At 42.7% G+C, this 17,535-nt stretch overlaps 1 protein-coding gene across 1 annotated transcript in view; it reads right to left on the reverse strand.

Annotated features, from left to right (window-relative positions):
• The window catches only part of sez6b (seizure related 6 homolog b), a 141,285-nt gene that overhangs the window by 69,901 nt on the left and 53,849 nt on the right, over positions 1-17,535 (reverse strand). The window contains exons 2-3 of the mRNA XM_071471962.1: positions 9,111-9,686; positions 3,123-3,256 (exon numbers count right to left, since the gene is read on the reverse strand). Of these exons, the coding sequence (XP_071328063.1) occupies positions 3,123-3,256; positions 9,111-9,686 (710 nt within the window). The remainder of the gene's footprint in view (positions 1-3,122; positions 3,257-9,110; positions 9,687-17,535) is intronic.

The raw sequence follows: 17,535 nt of genomic DNA on the forward strand, positions 1-17,535 counted from the left end.
AGCTCAGGGACAGTAGTCTGGTAGTTGGATGATCGGAGCCAAGTGGATGTTGGTTATGTCTCACTAGCTGAGGTCCTGTGTTGGACATTGTTTAGCGACCTTCTCTTCCTCTTGTGAGGAAAGCACTTCAAGTCCCTGATGTTCAGAACAAACTCCTTGTTATTCACAGTTTCAGGATATTTTTCTTTCCTTTTTCTTGATTTCTGAAAATAAATCTTTATAACCTCATCTTGTCTTTTCATTTTCCTCTATTATCCGTTCTCCCTTCCTTCCTTTTCCTTTCCTTTCCTTTCCTTTCCTTTCCCCGTCTTTCCTCTCCACATCAGTGACAGGAAGCAGCTGGGAGACATCATTGACAATGATTTGCAACCACATATTCATTTTTTATCCTAAATATATTAGGCCAGGCATCTGGAGGTTCAGCAGCGTAATGGCCATTGTATATTTTATGAGCAGCAGGAAGCAAAGCTCTTGGAGTTAATCATGTGAATGAGGAGGGGGTTTTCAGGTGCAGACAAGGGCACTACTTAAATCATCACATAAGCCTTCCCAAAAAGGTCAGACGCTTCAAAACGGCACTGAATGCCCTGGAGTGGGTAGAGTGGTTGTAATCATTTGGAGCGGCTGCCATTGTCTACGGGCCAAACGCATTTGTGGAGGTGACATTGGACGTCTACAGTGCACTTCCACAGCAGCTGTATGCTGGTATGTGCCATCCTCGGCACAGTGACTTCAGAACACTTCACTTTTTGCTCACATTGTGATGTAGTTTGCATTTGACCCCTTTTATGTTCACCTTTACTGTTCGAGTCAAATTTACATGAAAAATCCTTATAGAATTGTAATGGTGTGTGTCACCTACAACGGGATATATTATTGTCACATAAATCCTAAATCCTCTGGATATATGAAAATATAAGTTTATAACATGTATGAAATACCCATAGCAGTCTTAAACGTGTCTCTCTTTTGGACCCTGTTGTATATAATATCAACACATACTGACAGACAACACACAACTGACATCAATTTCTTCCGTATGAATGCAGGTTAAATTGACCCGAACACCATATGAAGGACATAAATGTGTGTGGGCACTGTAGCCCAATGTACTCAATGATTTTATTTTTTTTCCCATGTTTTTCACAGTAAAAAAAAGCCAAGGCCGTGGAGTTTCAAAGACTAACTGATGAGTTGTGTCTCAACAGCCAGGGTCACAGATGAGACCCTACCATTCATTTATATGTGAATACAGACGTGTGATCATAATCGAGCTACTTATTTCTTCATGAAATGCAAGCTTCTAACAGACCAACATTAATCTAAACAACACCACATCCTCCAAATAAACCAAAGCCTTTTTATCCTCTGAAGATAAGCTGCTGTTTCAGAATAGGTGGGAATGTAACAGCATGTTTCTGGTGAAATCCTCTTTTAAATTCCAGACATGTAGCAGAGGGAAGTGCAGATATAATGGAGCTGTATTTTAAACGTGAACAGTGAACTGCTCTCGCGTCAGAGCAGCTGCTACGTACTGTATATCTCATCAGTGCTGCTCCCAGAGACGGCTGGAGAACCACTGTTGAAGAAAAATCAACCGGCCTGCTGATACCCACCATCCACCAGTGACGCAGTTAGCAACAGGACACAAGGTTATCAAGTTTTTCTAACTATAGAGTCATAAATATCTCAGCCTGGATAATCAGACTAACCAGGATACTGGTGAAGATGTGTACCCGTAAAACCAGCTTCATCGTCTCCCTGTCTGTCGTTTCATCGGTTGCCATGGTCACACAGCAAGCCACAGCGGCAAGTTGAAAAAGCTGAACCATCATAAACAACGGCGGCGGAGGCAACCCCTCACTGTGTGAAAACACTTTCAGCTTTTCTTCAAATCTTAACACACTGTTGCTTTTTTTATTTCATGAACTTAAGAAAATACAAAAAAAAAATCAACACTAACTCCAACATGTTACTTAGCAACATATCAACCAAGATATCACTGTTTTTGTAGCCAGCTGCTTTCTGTTTCAAGATCTGTGATATTTCAGGCTGTTTTACACACACAGCATGTTTAAGATCTATCTACAGATTTTCAGTGATGTTCAAGTCAGTTCCAAAAGCTTCAGCTTGTGTTTGCTTTGGATCATTGTTCTGCTGTAGAAGTCAGGCTCAGTTTTCAGTTACTGTGTTAAATTCCTAAAATTTAAGGTAAGAATTTTTATTTTTAATGACTGTTTGCTGCAGAGGTTCTATCTATTACTGCCCCCCCTACTGCTTACTCAAGCACTATCTCTCTCCATCTTTAAGAGCACAAACCCAAACAAGACTCTCCTACTCTACTACGGTTCTATGACCATCAGCGAGGGTCTGTATTACCTGGATTTCCACACTCTCTTCACCCAGCTGACAGTGTTTTTATTAATCTGTTTTCATGTCTTCAGCGGGAATGTTGTCCTCTGTAGTACATGTTTTATTAACACTGATGTTTCCCACTTTATTACTCTGCATGCTGTGTATTGTGTGCCTCTGCATCACATTCAAACCTTCACATCCTAAAGAAATATATGAAGTTATAGTAGAATTTATAGTATTATGTTCTGTTCTTGCAAACCACTGTTTACACATACACATACACATACAATGAATTTCAATAATAAAAACTTATATCACTGGCTTTTACCTGCATTTCTTCAGGTTAAGGTCATGTTTAAATATTTTGGTTGGGTATGTTGCAGTTTTGTCTCAGTATCACTTGCTTTAAAGTTTAGCACTGCACAGTTATATCATATCCTGTAATACTAAACTGGGCACTGCTTAGTACAGTAGGTCATGTGTATCGTGTAATATTAGCATAAATTTGCCTCAGTTAGAAAATACTGAAAATTAACTTATTAATATCATCAATATAACTTTGAAGTTCCCGGATTGTTTTCATGTTATATGAACCTTTGAACTGTGTATTGACACATACTTTACAGGTTTAATTACACTGTAAATTTTGGGCTGTAATCTAAAGCGTTTCCCCATTTTCCTTCATATAATAATGAAAGTGTGTAACAGTTGTTAGCATAATCAGTATGAATTTTGCATCAGGACAACAACATTTGTGTGGTTCTTACCTGGACTTCCACTCCATAGCCCATATAGACAGTGATGATGTAGCTGCAGTCCACAGTGGAGTGAAAGGCAGAGCTGGACTGTGGCGGAGCCTCGATGTATCCCTCAGGCCCGGTCAGGTTCAGCTGGCAGGGAACTGCAGGGACAAACACAGCAGCATGGGAATGACTCTGACACACCAGCAGGATTTCAGTCCACATTCATTAACAGTGTTACGTTAATATTTCACACTGACTTCTGCACAAGAAGAAGTTCACTGCTGGGCTGTTCATGACTGCAGCTTTTTCCCTCATCATTTAACTCATGGCAACAATGAAAGCTTCCTGAACCAGCACCAAGACCATGGGACACCAAAAACCACCAAAATCTCCTCTCTAAACCAAGACCATCGGTTACGCTCAAGCCGAAATATCTACTTCATACACAAAGTAGTAAAACAAAGAGTCTAATTCGGTGTCAGAGTAAGAACTCAACACTTCTTTAACTTTTAAGGCAAAGTCCAAACTAGTACAGTTTCATTTTAATACAGAGAGAGTATGTATCCTTGTCAAGTAGTTCCAAGGGCAGTCTGTCGCTGCTCGGTTCACTGTTCATGTCTCCTATAGCGGGAAGAAGAGGCAGGAGAAAGACGGCTGCAGCACTCTGGACTGACGCTACGTTCAACACTAAAAAGTTAGTGTTTTAAAATGAAATCTATCTCCGTCAGTACTCCATACTACTCCATCCATACACCTGCAAACACACATCACATGACCATTCAGGTACACTGAGAATGTAAACAGGAAGCAGATTGTCTACACTGCAGTTGGTTAGTTAGAACGAAGGGAATTTAATAATTCTGTTTCTTCACTGTATGTTTACTACTATTTTTCTGTCTCCTCTGACACGACATCTGTTGCTTGTCTGTCTTAGAAGATGGATCCTTCCTCTGTTGCTCTTCATGAGGTTTCCTCTTCTTTTTTTTTCTCATTGAAACCAAAGATCTAAGGATAGCAGGTGCCACAGATTGTAAAGCCCTGTGAGGCAATTTTGTGATTTTGGGCTATATAAAAAATAGGGACTTATCCAGCTAAGACTGTAGCAGAGGCTAAAGACACAAATCATGCTGCACTCCCTCAAAGTTTAAGTAGACTCTGCACCTGTTAGTGAATTAAAATCAGGCTTCCATCCTCAGTTTCTTCTGCAAAGTCCAGGATCACTCATCTAATTTCTGCTGGAACATTGCAGCGCAGCGTCAGCACCACTGGATCGTATTAACACAGAGTGACCATACCATACTTAAAATAAACGCCCCCTTCGTGCTGAAACAAGTAGGCAGACTGTGAAAACTACAGCAGCCTACATTATGTTATTTATCCAAAACACCCTGCAAAGTTTGAGCGCTGCTTCATGTCCTGTCAGATTTTTGTAAGAAGAGGCTTTTTATATTTTCAGGGAGCGACTGAAGGGATGAGGAGAGAGGGAGAAACTCAGAATGCAGCAATGGAGACAGAAACATGGAGAGAGAGAGAGAGAGAGAGAGAGCGAGAGTAATGAAGATGCAACTGATTTAGAAAAAGATGAGGGAGGAAAAGAGACAGAAGCTGGTTCAGAACCAGCCCAGGAGTCAGGCATTAATGAGACATGTAGGGTATAAACTCAGAGAGGCAGGAGAACTGTTCAGGTCGAAGCAAATACAAAACACCAGATTAGAAGCTGCTATAAAATGATTGACAGATGCTCTGTCTATAACTGTTCATTTATTTAAACAAATTAACTCCACATCTGCCAAGTTTGTTATTTTGTTATTCAAACACTGATCTGTAATGAAGACCATATAGATTCTGTTTGATGGAGACTGGCTCCTCCATCGTTACATCATCACGCCCATGAGGTAGAGAAGCTGCGGTGAGGTCGGGTTAACCCCCTGAAGCGGTCCCTCTAGTGGCTCCTGCAGAGATGCTGCTGGACCAGCTCTGCTTATTTTTGCTCCGCAGAGCTGCAGCTTGTGAACAGGCAAGGCAGGCAACATCTTAGGGCCCCTGGCTATTAGAGGGGCCCCTGAGGGCTGACAAATTTTACCTCACAGCAGTGTCTCAAAATGCAGCTCCCTCCTCCTTCAACAACCAATGGGCAATTTGCAGTGACATCGCAGTGGAAAACCTCCCTAAAGGGGCCCCATTTAAAACAAAAACAGTGGTGATCAGTGATTGGTCAATAGGTACGCCTATTCACAGCTCATTCAAGGCTTTGCCTGGCAGGTGATTGGTCGACTTAAGCTGTTGCTGCTCTGTCCCGCCCACTGAACACCGTCAGACACGCCGCTAACTGCTTTTATGACAAAAGCAGCTAAAGGTTTTTAAAAGTCGTCAAATTGCCAACAGTGCGCAGTAGGAAACCTCCTTTAAGGGGCCTTATGTGTGGATGAGCACTGGCCTTATAGTGTGGGTCCTTTCCAATGTAACAACACTGAATTCAGTTAGTTTAGTTATTTATTTAGGTTCCTATCGTTCTTTGTATTTATATTTTACTAACGTGACTATGTGGAATGAAAAAATGTTTAGATTTCGTACATGTTTTCATTGGTGTCAAATTATTTATTACATGATGGTGATGAAGGCTGGTGAAAAGCTGGCCGCTTGTAATTTTTTGCCACCGGACTCTGGAATCACTGCTGCTCATCTGTAGCTGTTTGATGGACAGTTCGAGACAGCAGGAAGGGGGCGGAGCCACATCTATGAGAGTGAGAGCTGTACAGATGTTATTTAAACCAGACTGAGATCTGATGGCCAGACCCTCCAGATGTGTCCAGCCAATCAGGCATCATTCTGACTGCCGTGTGCTCTGCGTGTTTTTTAATATGGATTTTTCCTGATCCAGAGACAATTCACACGTTAATACCAATGGGTGTAAATGGGGTATTAATCTTATTATTGAAAAGCCAAGGTGGGAAAACCGGTGTAACACCACTGCACATAGTACAGACATAATCACATAGAGACACTGCCTGAGTTTCTTTGAGGGTCTCCTGTCTTTTTCAGCAGCTCAGTCCTGTGACAGCTGAGGACAGAATATTTCCTGATGCCCCCCCCCCCCCCACCCCCCACCTCCACCACCTCCTTCACCTGTCTCTGAGCTGAAAAGTAAACTTTTGCTGAAGTGCTTCCTTATGAAGAAGAACATTCTCTCTGTGCCCCCTCTGCACTTCACCTCAGGGAGCGGCCACTCCAGCTTTATTACTGCACCACAGTGTTATCATTCATCCTGTGCTGTGCATGAGTGTCTGTATCACGGTTCAATAAGGAGAGATCAAATGGAAGCGAATAGCAAAGTTTATTGGAGGGTAAGCAACAGAGTGATTACACTCCATCGATGTGGATCCTCATTAAAGCCAGGACGGTAATCTGATAATCTAAATTCTCTTAACATCCCCAACACATCCTGAATAAATGAAATGAAAAACGTCCGTCCTCTGTGACAGTCGCAGGCAATGATTGGATGGCCTACCTGTCCGTCATCCTACCACCAGCTAGCCTACGTGTACTCTGGCTGTTTCTGAGTCTATGCAGCCACTGAAGTGATAGTTGTAGTTAAAAAGCAATTATATTTCTGTTAGACAGGTAAATATCGGTTTGGTTTGTTTTGAGAGTGGTGGGGGGGTGTACACAACACTCTCTCTCGTCGACTCCACTCCTTGAGGGAGTGGCTTTGAACGAATGCCTGAAGGCACAGGGTGGGATTTTTTTTTTTGGTTGAACAGTTTTGAAATTTGGTTCATGATAGAATCTCCAGGATTAAGGCTTTAAGCGTAGGTCCATATGAAGGTAGGAGATAGGAGATAGGAGACAGGAGAGGATCACTGGAGTCTAGTTGCTGGTGGAGTAGAGCCAGCAGGTGGTTGATGGAAACCTTTGGATGAGTGTCCCTGGACATCATGGAGGTTATGGTGGTGATGGGGAGGAGGTGTGTTACACAACAGTAGAGGAAAGACAGACAAGCAGAATTGCAATGATATTTTGAAAACAGCATCCAGTGGGTGGTTGACCCAAGAATGCAGGCTAAAAGATCATTGGTTGGGGGAAAGTGGAAGCGACAAACAGATCAGGAGTATTTAGCCAACGCCAACCGTTAGAGGATAAAGGCAGAACATGAGGGAAGAGATTCATCCTCTGTGAATTTTCACCAACAGGGAGAGATCAGATGGAAGAAAATAACAAAATATAAGCAAAAGAGTTTTGTTGATTCATTATGAAGAGAGGAGACAGGACAGCGTCCCGCAAAATAAATGAAAGCATGTTTACTGCGGCGAGGGTGATTCAACTCTGAGACGAGAGGCAACAGGAAATCAAACAATAATACATAAGCAGTCAGGAGCCATTTCACCAATATGGGAACAACTTATTAGGATGCATGAAGCAGGGGGAGCAGAGGGGGATAGAAGGCTGGAGGCAGTCGAAGGCCTGAGGAGAGGATTAGATGTTGGCCTTCAGTGAAGCTGGAGGCCAGTGGAGAGAGATAGATGGTAACATGGGATAAGAGAGCCATTGAAGGCAAAAGAAGAGAGATGCTGTGGATGTCAGCGTGGAATTAAGGCCGGAGGCCGAGGGAACCGCAGGAGGTGATAGAACCAGCAGAACGAGAGAGGGAAGACATGGGTTAAAGAAATGAAGGATGGACATGAATAACCACCAGCAGCAGCTATATGCATGATTTACGACAACAAAGCAGAGAGGATGTATGTGTGTGGAAATTCTGTGCAGTACAGACCTAACCTGAGGGAGTGGCCTCAGCACTGCGGGGTTACGCAGTAAAGGGTGTGGAACGCTCATGGTTAAACGGACAAATGATGATAATCTCCTGTGTCAGAGTCCTGGGTTCTGTCCACCCTGATCTCCTCCCTCTTCATGCAACATCACCCGACTCTACTCCCATCATGATTACTGCAGCTGCTAGAGGTCACCCAGCAATAAAACGTAACTACAGGTTGTAAGCTGCTCGCACAGATAACATCTGGGGCTGTTTTTTACGGGACAGTCTCGTGGGGAAACTGCGCGGAACGCAGAAGGACCACAACCTCCTCTTTTTTTAACTTTTAAGGCATCTGCCGTGGTTATTAATAACAGCATACACTGCAAATTCAGCACAATGCACATGTCCACAGCAGATTATAAAGATGAGGCAAAGACGGAGGAAATGCTGAGCTTGCAATAGCTGATAAACCAGGTAAACACCAGCCAAGTAAAGTGGCCCTGACTGTACACATGAGGATCAGTACACTGGTCATGGTTAGTCCTACTCAGACTGTGAACAGCTGTTTAATGTCAAGCATGAGAAATAACCCTGACGATGTTAGCAGACATTTCCTGAAGCACTGAAGGAACATCACATAAACACACATAAGTGCTGTGGATAATTTGTGTGATTAATTGAAAAATGTATTAAAAATTCACAAATAAAACTGATTTCATGTTAATATCATGTAAACTGGATGTCAGTCCTATGCTAAAATTATTCATTTGACTTCTTAACAAACAAAAGTGGTCCCACCATTCACATGAGACTAGAACATGTTCATATAGATTAAAATATTGCTGTTAAAGGCCCCACAGTTTACACTTCTCCAGTGGTTTATTTTAATTCATCTACATCAATAAAATCAAACTTTATTTTCCACATTTCATACTGATTTAATAACAGTTTTCACTGACTCCAGTCACAGCACATCACAACTGGCTCATTTCTCCATCCACACACACACACACACACACACACACACACACACACACACACATGCACACAGCAGCAGCATTTTGTTGCAGAAATACTCAAATCAACAGTCAAAGTCACTGAGATCACATTTCTCCTCCTTCTGATGTTTGATGTGAACATGTGATTGTATATACTGCACAGCTGTCACATGATTGGCTGATAGGATAATTGCATGAATAAGCAGGTGTTCCTAATAAAGTGCTCAGAGTTTAAAAGAAAGCAAAATAAGACTGTGTTCTCACCTGGACTCTGCATGGTGGTGATGACAGTGGTGGTGGTGATGGTGGTGGTGGTCGTCTCCTCTTCATCACTTCCTGGCCTCACACTTTGCTTCAGTCCAGGCTGACCTGACCTCGCTTCGTCTTTCCCCCTTACAGCAGTTGCAGAGGGGACGGTGGAAGCATGTTCTGGATCTTTTGAAACCGCCCTGGTGGCTGGGACGGGGGTGTTGGAGGGAGAAGTGGCTGCTTGTGGGTGCATGACGAGGGTTATTTGCATGTTGGAGCCTTCAGCGCTCTCATCTGAAGCCCTTTTATCAGCGTTGCCCGGTGGGGTCCCAGATGGTGTGGTGGAGAAGGTGGGGTGTGAGCTGGATCCTCCGCTGTCTTCAAAGTAGTTTGGCTGACCATGAGGGCCGAGTGGGGCCCGGCGTTGGGGGGGGTTTCTGTAGAGAGGGTGGTGGTTTGGGACGTTGAGAGGCGGGGCGGTGGTGATCGCAGGTAGCCTCCGCTCTGTGTCCTGGGTGGTGGAGTATAAGCTGGCCCCGTTCTCCGGAGGGGCACCTGGGGTGATGGATAGAACATCCCTGGAGGCGGAGGCTGTGGAGGATGAAAGAGAACAATAGATGTGGTTAGAAAAAAGTTGATTCACGGCAAAGACTCAGTAATCCCCCGGCCCTGCAGGTGCAGAGATTTCAGGCTTCACTCTGCCAATGTTTAATTGGTTAATGATGGAGAAGAGGTGTGAGAGCCTGTGTAACAAATGCCGAGGGGCCGAAAACATCAAGAGCCAAAGCTTTCTCCCACCAACGGCTCCTCCAACCTGAACAACCCTCTGGTGTGACTCATAGCAGTGTCTCCCGAAATATTGCCCCGATGCTGGCAGGCGTACTGGATCTTGGTTGTCATGGTTACAATAATAAACATGCAGATTATACCAAGAGTGCCATGCCTACCTTTGTCTTCCTCAGTACTTCCTCAAAGTTACAAGATATCTATTGTCATGGTTACAGTAATAACAACATGGTTAATGTTGTCTAGCGGTCATGGATAATAGAAGCAACATAAATCAAACACCGCTCATATTCATCCATCCACCCCAACCTCCTCCTGACGTGGACTTTGTCGCTCTGTAAACTACGTCACCGCACTTTTCCCTTTGCTCCTGTCATCATTACTACAACCACTAGATGTCGCCTAGCAACAAAACCTCACTATGGGTCATGGTAACCTGCTGACAGACGACCTCGTTTGTTACAGTCTCGACTTAACATGGTGACTTTTTACTTGACTCTCAGAGTTTATTTATTTCCTTTCTTCTTTACTCAGAGGTAATAATTCACATTTACTTGTTATTGTGAATTAACCATAAAATAATATTTTCACATATGAATGTAAAAATCACACTTGAGATTTTTCATCCATGTTGTGTGTTATATTTTTTCTGATGATGGAACAAACAGGGAAATATTCTGTTAAAGGCTGTTTAATAATTTCTCCCCCCACAGGAAACGTGGCCACGTGTTTTGCTCTATGTTGATGTTTATTGTGCTTTTATCATTGATCATTTCTAACATGTACACCTGCTGCAGGCAGTGCAGAGTTGTACTGTACTTTTATCATCAAATATAATTAGTCTGTGAATCACCCGTCAAAGATCTTCACAGATGGGGCTGTTCAGAGCACGTTTAAACACGTGGTCAAAGAACATGTCGTACAGACTCATCTCCTTCAGGCACACCCCGGCTTCTGACCTACTAAGTGCCCATCTTACTTTAGTGTTGTTCTTTTCATCCCCTGTGCATAATGTACACATCATGCTGCGTTTAAGTACCTGTCAGGTGCAGAGCCCGCAGCAGACTTCACTGCATGAAAAGATAACAACAGCGTCTCCTTCACCAGAGGAGTTCCTGCTCCCTGGTTCTTTGTGTGTCATGTGGTTTGTGGTAATTTGATTAAACACAAAATCATGAAGGAATAAACACATTCTGAGCATAATAACTGACTCAGGACCACCTACAACACAGGGGCTCAGGATGATGAAATGATGTTATGTAATTATTAATCAAATGAATTCTTGCTAATTGCCACACAGTGAATCAGGGGCCTTTTGGTGCCACACAGGATTCTCACTGTGCCTTTTCGGTGTTCCAGTATTGGAAGGTTTTGCAGATTAATAACAATTTACGATACTGGATTACACAACACTGTTAGAAACCGATGTGGTGAAAGTGCACGTTACACTGTACAAAAAACATGATTTTGCTCATTGGCTGTTGAATTCAGCAGCTGCTGTCATGTGATAAACTGGAGGGAATAACTGTGCTTTTCTATTGGAGTTCTACTGTAACTCTGCTGCTGTTTTGTGTTTATTTCAGCTGTAAGGCTTTATGTGCACGTACATTATCAGTATGTACATATGTGCGCGCAGTGTTGTGCACAGGTGAATGATGAACCGAACGTATGTTTGCTACCAATGAATGTGAATGTGACGCACCAGAGGGAGGTGGTAGTGAACCACAAAGCTGAACCGCCAAAAAACACCAGAAGAAGAAGAACTGTTTTGGTTTTACGGCTGCATGCAAGAGTTTACGTGTTCGATGCAGTGACCAGAGCTGGTAACACAAACAGCTACTGGTGCAGCTGAAGTCGGTTCACATGAACCTTTGAATAACTTTTCTGAACAAATTAGTGCAGATTCTAACGGAACAAATCTCAGCCACATCAGTAACAAATTAGAAAACGACTCACTGAGTTGAAGCATCGGACCAGTCTTTAGAAATATCTGCGAGCAGATGATGATCACAAGAAATCATTAAGACAGAGTCAGACCATGAACCAAAAACCACAAGTTCCTCCACCTGAGTCTGACTCACAGCATATACACATAAAACATCGTTCCGTGAAGTGTGAACTTGCACAATGTGCTGTTCAACAACCTTGTTTCTCTACTCAAAAGAGGAAACCGTCCAATTTCAAATATTAAATACAGCAGCTCAAATACTGTGTCGCTGACTTATCAGTCTTGAAGTTGAAGTTTTATTTCTCAGAACTGCAGTGGCTTTGACAGCAGATAGTATAACTTCATAGCCACAGAATAAATCTGAAACTCGGTCACCCTCTTTATCTCTCCCCGTTCACTGCTCTGCTTCACTGCTGAGGGAACCTGTCTCACTCCTCTGGGCGGAGACAGAGACACACACACACAAGCAAAGTCTCCCCATCATTCAAAGTTGAGTTTCAGCCATATTTCCTTTCAGCACCTCTTTATAAGGAGTGGTGCATCAGTGTTGTTACACCACAATGTGTCAAGTGGAATACTGACAACCTCTTGTAAAATGCCAAACAGTACAATCCAAACAATTCTGGTAAATTGCTCACATCAGTGGTTTCTTCCCTCCCTATCCTCCTCCTCGTAATAAGACTTAATATTCATTCCTGAGGAGATTTGATGAGCCGCTATAATTCTCCCAGTGTAATGATCAGCGCTCCTCTCCCAAGTGCACCTGTGAGATCTAATCTCAGACCCCTTCAGGAGGCTATCATCCGCTGAGGGAAGTCTTATGTTTCTTTAACAATGCTTCATTTCCACCATAATAGCTCCCACTCTCTGCCGGCTAATAGCTATCTGCTTCAAACAATCAGGGTTTATTGTAGTTGTGCCACTTCCCACCCAGAACCTCGCTTCTCAAACACACACAGCAATTTGCACAGGATCAGGCACGTTGACAGGGAAATCTACCAGAGAAAAAGTGAGTGAAACAGAATCTCAGAATGACAGACTGGAGGTCTGTCTTCACGCTGCTCCTGAAAGATGTGACAGGTATTCTGGGTGAGCAGAGTGTGTTGTCAGCTCCTGTTGCCTTAAAGTAAATGTGATGTGAAACATGACAGACGCTGTCGGGGGAGACAGCTTTCAAAGGTCAAAGGTGCAGGTTCGGTTTCATTGATGAGGGGACATAACAAATGAGGGCATTCTTCAACCAGCCAAAAAGATCTGACACTATGCTAAACGCTAGTGTTTGCATTTACACACAGTAATCACTGACTTCACTGACTGACTTTAATCTGAAAGCAACACTGGGTGTGTGGGAAAATGTCTGTTCATACGTTTATGTGGGCTCTTGCAGAACACATGGATACATCTATTTCTACTAGAGCTGAAACGATTACAGGTTATTATGACCCATAGTTACATTTTACGTAATCTGGACTCAGTCAGGACTGTTGTGCACAGACACGTGCACTGTGAGATACAGACCATCTTGGACAACACCAATAACATCCTTCAGGCCAGAGAAGCAGCTACAGCAGCAGCCATCAGACTGTTCAACACCTCAGCAAAAGGCAGAACAATAAATAAAAAGTATATTATAATATTTGATTCATCATTTTAATAATTTTTCAAGCAAAAGTAGTGAATTGATGCCAAAACAAACTTTAGTACCGGCTCCTCAAATTAGAGTTTTTTTCTTTTTTCTTTGGGTTTTGGACTGTGGCTCAGATAAAACAGGACACTTTGAGATTAATCAGTAAATTGATTGGCAGATCAATTAATAATGAAAATAACTGGCAGTTGTTGCCCTATTAAAAACTGTACTCAAAGTTTTCATGTTGGAAATATTTTTTACTTTCAAAATTGATTCTTTTTCCAGTAAAACTGTCCTTTGTTTTAGGTTTAAGTGTCTTTTTAAGAGAATATTGAAGGTTGGACTCCAAAAATGCTGAATTCCCAATTTGCATAATGCACGATAATGTAAATAACATACATAATAAATGATAACGTATTTTGTTACACCCACATATTGTATCAACTCCACACAAGCCTTCGGTTCTACATTTGTACACTTCAGCGGCCCTCAAACAGCAAACATGTATAATCCCTGGTGAGCTCCGGGGCCCACAGTCCAGCTCCGATCCACCTGAGTCATTCTGCCCCCCCTCCTCTCTCTAAAATCGATCCCTGTAGTTTTTCCTCATTTGGGCCTCATCTTCTATGACGGATTGTCTTCATTTTCATTTGTAAGTAAAGAACCTCATCACATATTTATGTGTAAACAAACTGTGCAGCTCATAGCTTCACTTTGACAGCTGTCACCAGGAGTCACACTCGTCCTTCTGGTGGGAGGCTCCTTTCTTTTCTGAGGCCTGTTCTGTGAAATAAAGTGCTACAAATACATCGTGTCATTACGACTGACTCCACAGAGCACAGCTGGTATATTTTTACAAACTCGGCACTAAGAAGTTGTCCTTGTCTCCAGCTTGTGTTTCAGTCTCCATTAATATGCACACTGATGCATCAAGGTCTTCCAATATCTAATCAGATCATCTAACACCTGTAATGTTCAACGCTCGGTTGCATATTGTTCCTGAGTTAATGTTCATAAGGACGTGCCTGTACACACACACACACACACACACACCCACATATATACGCACACAAAATGAAAAGACAAAAAACAAAGAAAAAAACGGTGACAAAGAGCCATAGGTCTGGGTCTTTGTTACGTTTTGTAAATTGTTTCTTTTATTTTCGGTGAACCTCTTCTTTTGAAAATCCACCGGGCTTGAGGAGTTGCTCCTCCAGCACAACTCTGCCCAACTCAGACCTGAGCAGAAGTCTAACAAGCCACAATAATGGAAACCACAAAAGTGACCGCACACGTGACCTCTCCTTAGCTTAGGCTGCACCGACTCTGTCTCCTTGAAATCACGTTTATGTGCAAACTAATCGTGAAGGAAACTTAATGCCAACAGGGTTACATTTCCTATTAACAATTTCATTTCAGAGCCACTTTATGAAGCTTTGTTACAGTTCTGTTTAGACTCACAGCTCTTAGTTCAGCTTAGTTTAGTTTAAGGGAAACATCCTGGTCTTAGTTAAAGAAAAAAAAAATTCACAGTGACTTGAGACACAACATGTTTAAGAACATTTAATTGAAACACATGATCGTTCCATAAACTTAAAGGAGCTATGGCTACATAGTCAATGTTAGCATTAACAGCTGTTTACTTATCGGTCTTGCTAAGAACGTTTACAATACAAGAGGTTATGATATGCCCTCTGAGCAGCTACTTCTTCATGGTAGACTGGATGCTACAGTGACTCGGTATCGGAAAGGGATGAACTGGTCCGATCGGCCCAGAGCTAGCTGATTACCATGCTAACTTCAGTAGAAGAAAAGCTGTGATAGAAATACAAGCAAAACAATAGGGTTGGTTTCCACCTCTGGAGACGACATGGAGAGTGAGGGAATGAAGTTTGATGTTGAACTGAGTTTGAATTTCTTCTGGGCTGCTGAGTAAACAGCTGTCACTGCCTATGTTAGCGATGCAGCGATGGTAAAACATACTAATATCTCTCAGTGCTTTTGTTGCCTCGACCTCAGACAGGAGTCTGTGTGAACACCTGCCTCTGTCACAGTCCTGTGCTTCATGCTCCTGCTATCCACCCCTGCCCCTCCTCCGGCCTCTGGTGCAGTACAGAAGTATTGCTTTATTCACTCAAAAAAAAAAAAGTTGCTCCTGAACATAATCCAGCGATGACATTTGTCATCAAGACAAACTTGGAAAAACAATTCAGCATTATATAAATGTAAGTTCTGGGAGACGAGGCGAGCAGTGCTCTCTGCTCAGCAAAGCCATAAACTGATATTTGTATAACAATCAGTCAACATCGAGTCAAACAAGCATTAAAATGATTAAAATAATCCTTTAGCCACTGAGCTGCTATGATGCCAAAGGCCGAAAATATTTGACAGTTTGATCATTTCTATCACAGCAGCACATAAAGACACTGCTCCCGCCTGAGCCCGTGTCAAATGTCTCCACTGAGGACACAGTTTGTGCTTCTTCTTCACTTCAGCAGCAGTTTGAGTCTCAGTGATGCAGCGAGAGGAAGAATGTGGAAAAAAGGGCAAAGCACCTTAAGGGACACTTTGATGTTTTCCCTCTTGGCCTGTCAAAGAGCCACAACAGAATTTAAGCCTCCCCCTCGAATAAACCACAAGTCCAATACAAATCCCAATCATTAAAGTTCAGAGGAGTTTATAGTCGGAGACAGAGAGGCCTGGATGAAAGGATCCACCGTCTGGGTCCAAAGCCTGATCACTGGATTATTTTTTAACTCTCTCTATGGATCCACAGTCTTTCAGCTGAAAACTACAGTATATGAAACACCTCTCTGACTGAATCAGCATCTACTGTATATGAAGGAGGTTTTGTCCTGTGAGTCTGAATGTACTCTTTACATGTACATAAATATTTTAACAACTGTCACTGTGCTGGGGAAGGGTGATCTCTTTTCCCCCCTGTGGAATATTCTCTTTCATTTGTCTCCCAAATTAATGAACAGAGCATTTCTTCAGTCTCTGTACAGCGAGGAGCGTCTGGATCAAGCATTCGTCTTGCTGTGAATGAATGCAAAACCAGACATGAAATGAAAGGCCTTCTGTGCTTTTCACAGGATTTCTTTGATTACAATATTTCCAGCCGGACAGAGCACTTAATGTGTGTGCAGCACAAGAGAGGACATGGAAGCACTGAAAGGACACCAGCAGGCGACAGCTCTGAGTTTGTGACGCACTGTAACTGTGGTGGTGAAAGGGTCAAGTGTGTGTGTGTGTGTGTGTGTGTGTGTGTGTGTGTGTGTGCAACTTTGTGCTTCCTAAGATAATGTGGCCTGACACATACATCTACTGAGTTTGCCCCAGTAAAAGCAGCCACACTGCATTAAACCCAACAGAAGAGAGTAATGTACATTTCTGCAGCACTACCTCCATCAATCGAACATGTCCTGCTCTGTGTAGCTTTTCTCTAACAGACACACTGTTATTCATTCACTAATCATTTTAATTGAATCTACTTTGACATTATTTTGATCTCTTTTGTCTCTATTGTGAGTATTTCCTGCATGTTTCACATTAAAGGCCTCCCAGGACGCAGAGAGCTTTGCCACTGGAACCACTGGAAATGTAAAACATCGGTTTGTCAAATGTTGAGTTTCATTGACCATTGACACTCACTTTTAAGAATACATACACAAAAAAAAAAAAAAACGGCAAAGTGGATCTGTAGGAATTAATCAGTGAGTGAAAATAGTGTCTCTGTTTGAAGACCCATCCCTCATCTCCCTGACATGAAAAACAAAGCCTGAATTTAGATTTTTCTGATTTTATTTGGTTTAATCGAGCAATTCTGTCAAGGAATTCCTGCTCATAACTCTATTAACGACACCCTAATACTATTCATCCACCCCTCCCGTTAGCTTATCCTTGAGGGTTGCCATGGGGCTGGAGCTAATCCAAGCCGACACTGGGTGAGAGGTGGGATACACTCCCGACAGGCTGCTAGACAATCAAAGGGCTGACACATAGAACCAGACAACCACACGAGCTCACGTTCACACCTACGGGCAATTTTAGATTCACCAGTTACAACCTAACGTGTC

The sequence above is a fragment of the Trachinotus anak genome, unplaced genomic scaffold (genome assembly GCF_046630095.1).
Source record: "Trachinotus anak isolate AG129_WGS33_773 ecotype Australia unplaced genomic scaffold, CSIRO_AGI_Tana_v1 ptg000034l, whole genome shotgun sequence".
Classification (NCBI taxonomy): domain Eukaryota; kingdom Metazoa; phylum Chordata; class Actinopteri; order Carangiformes; family Carangidae; genus Trachinotus; species Trachinotus anak.